This window comes from Sinocyclocheilus rhinocerous, unplaced genomic scaffold, assembly GCF_001515625.1.
Source record: "Sinocyclocheilus rhinocerous isolate Xijiao unplaced genomic scaffold, SAMN03320098_v1.1 scaffold853, whole genome shotgun sequence".
NCBI classification, from domain to species: Eukaryota; Metazoa; Chordata; class Actinopteri; order Cypriniformes; family Cyprinidae; genus Sinocyclocheilus; species Sinocyclocheilus rhinocerous.
The window spans coordinates 719,279-721,046 of record NW_015627738.1 but is presented as its reverse complement, the minus strand read 5'-3'; the positions used below and the strand labels follow the sequence as shown (position 1 = coordinate 721,046).

Sequence of the window (1,768 nt, the reverse complement as noted above, 5' to 3'; positions counted from 1 at the left end):
CACGGCTGCATTTATTTGATCAAAAATACAGGAAAAAATTTAATATTGTGAAATATTATTATGATGTAAAATAATGTTTTTCTATTTTAATATACATTAAAATCTAATGTATTTCTGTGATGTGCAGCTGTATTTTCAGCATCATTACTGCAGTCTTCAGTGTCACATGATCTTCAGAAATCATTCTAATATGCTGATTTATTATCAGTGCTGGAAACTGTTGTGCTGCTTAATATTTTTTTTGGAACCTGTGATACTTTTTTTCAGGATTCTTTGATGAATAAAAGTTAAAAAGAAGAGCATTTATTTAAAATAGAAATCTTTTCTAACAATATACACTACCGTTCAAAAGTTTGGGGTCGGTACATTTTTATTCTTTCTTTTTTTGAAAGAAATTAAAACTTTTATTTAGCAAGGATGTGTTAAATTGTTAAGAAGTGATAGCAAAGTTTTATATTGTTAGAAAAGATTTATATTTTGAATAAATGCTGTTCTTTTTAACTTTTTATACATCAAAGAATCCTGAAAAAAGTATGCAGTTTCCAAAAAAATAAAAATATTAAGCAGCACAACTGTTGCCAACATTGATAATTCTAATAATAAATCAGCATATTAGAATGATTTCTGAAGGATCATGTGACACTTTATACTGGAGTAATGGCTGATGGAAATTTAGCTTTGCATCACAGAAATAAATTATATTTTAAAGGATATTAAAATAGAAACCATTATTTTATATTGTAATAACATTTTGCAAGATTACTGTTTTTTTCTGTATTTTTGATCAAATAAATGCAGCCTTGATGAGCAGAAGAGACTTCTTTAAAAAAAAGACTTCTTTAAAAAGTCTTACTGATCCCAAACTTTTGAATGGCAGTGTATATATATATATATATATATTTGTATATACACACACACAATATTTTTGCTTTCATTTATTTTATATATATATATATATATTGCTTTTACATGTAATACTATATTTTATTTCCATAACTATTAAAATACCAGTTTAAGGGTATGTGTTTTGCTCTAGGGGTTTCATAAAGAATGTGATTGCAAAACTTGGCAGTGAGAATGCACTGTATCGCTTGGAGAAAGGAAAAGTCACTCTAACTCAGGTCATTTTCATTCATTTATAAAATGTATTCATGCATATGACATTGACAGTTTGCATGCAGTCTGCTTTAGTGCAACAAAAATATTTGCATATGTATCACTGGTTTCACATGTCAGATGATTCCTGAGTTTGAAGCTGAGTGTCAGAAGGTAGCGGCCGATCAGGGACTGTCTTTACCTGCACAGTTCTCAGCTCAGAAGCTTTTCAGTGACGTTGGGCGGGTAGAATTCAATAAGCCGGTTCTTGATGCTGCAGCTGTCCTCCGTCGTCATGGTATGTTGCTTTCGCATTGCGACTTGAGTGGTTTTAAATAAACCTTTTATCTTTTTCTCAAAGGAATTGTTGATTTATCTCTTAAAGAAATAGTTCACCCAAAAATGAAAATTAACTGATACTTTATAAACCCTCAGGCCGTCCAAGATGTAGATGTTTGTTTTTCATCAGAACAGATTTGGAGAAATGTAGCATTGCATCACTTGCTCACTAATGGATCCTCTGCAGTGAATGGGTGCCGTCAGAATGAGAGTCCAAACAGCTGATAAAAACATCACAATAATCCACAAGTAATCCACACCACTCCAGTCCATCAAATAACACATGTCCACTTGTAAGCGGTGCTTGATCTGTGCAGATTTCTCTCCTGATTCA

At 31.4% G+C, this 1,768-nt stretch overlaps 1 protein-coding gene across 1 annotated transcript in view; it reads left to right on the top strand.

The window, feature by feature from the left end:
• The window catches only part of LOC107733988 (bifunctional epoxide hydrolase 2-like), a 29,084-nt gene that overhangs the window by 2,723 nt on the left and 24,593 nt on the right, over positions 1–1,768 (top strand). The window contains exons 3-4 of the mRNA XM_016545851.1: positions 1,037–1,121; positions 1,237–1,393. Coding sequence (XP_016401337.1) covers positions 1,037–1,121; positions 1,237–1,393 — 242 coding nt within the window. The remainder of the gene's footprint in view (positions 1–1,036; positions 1,122–1,236; positions 1,394–1,768) is intronic.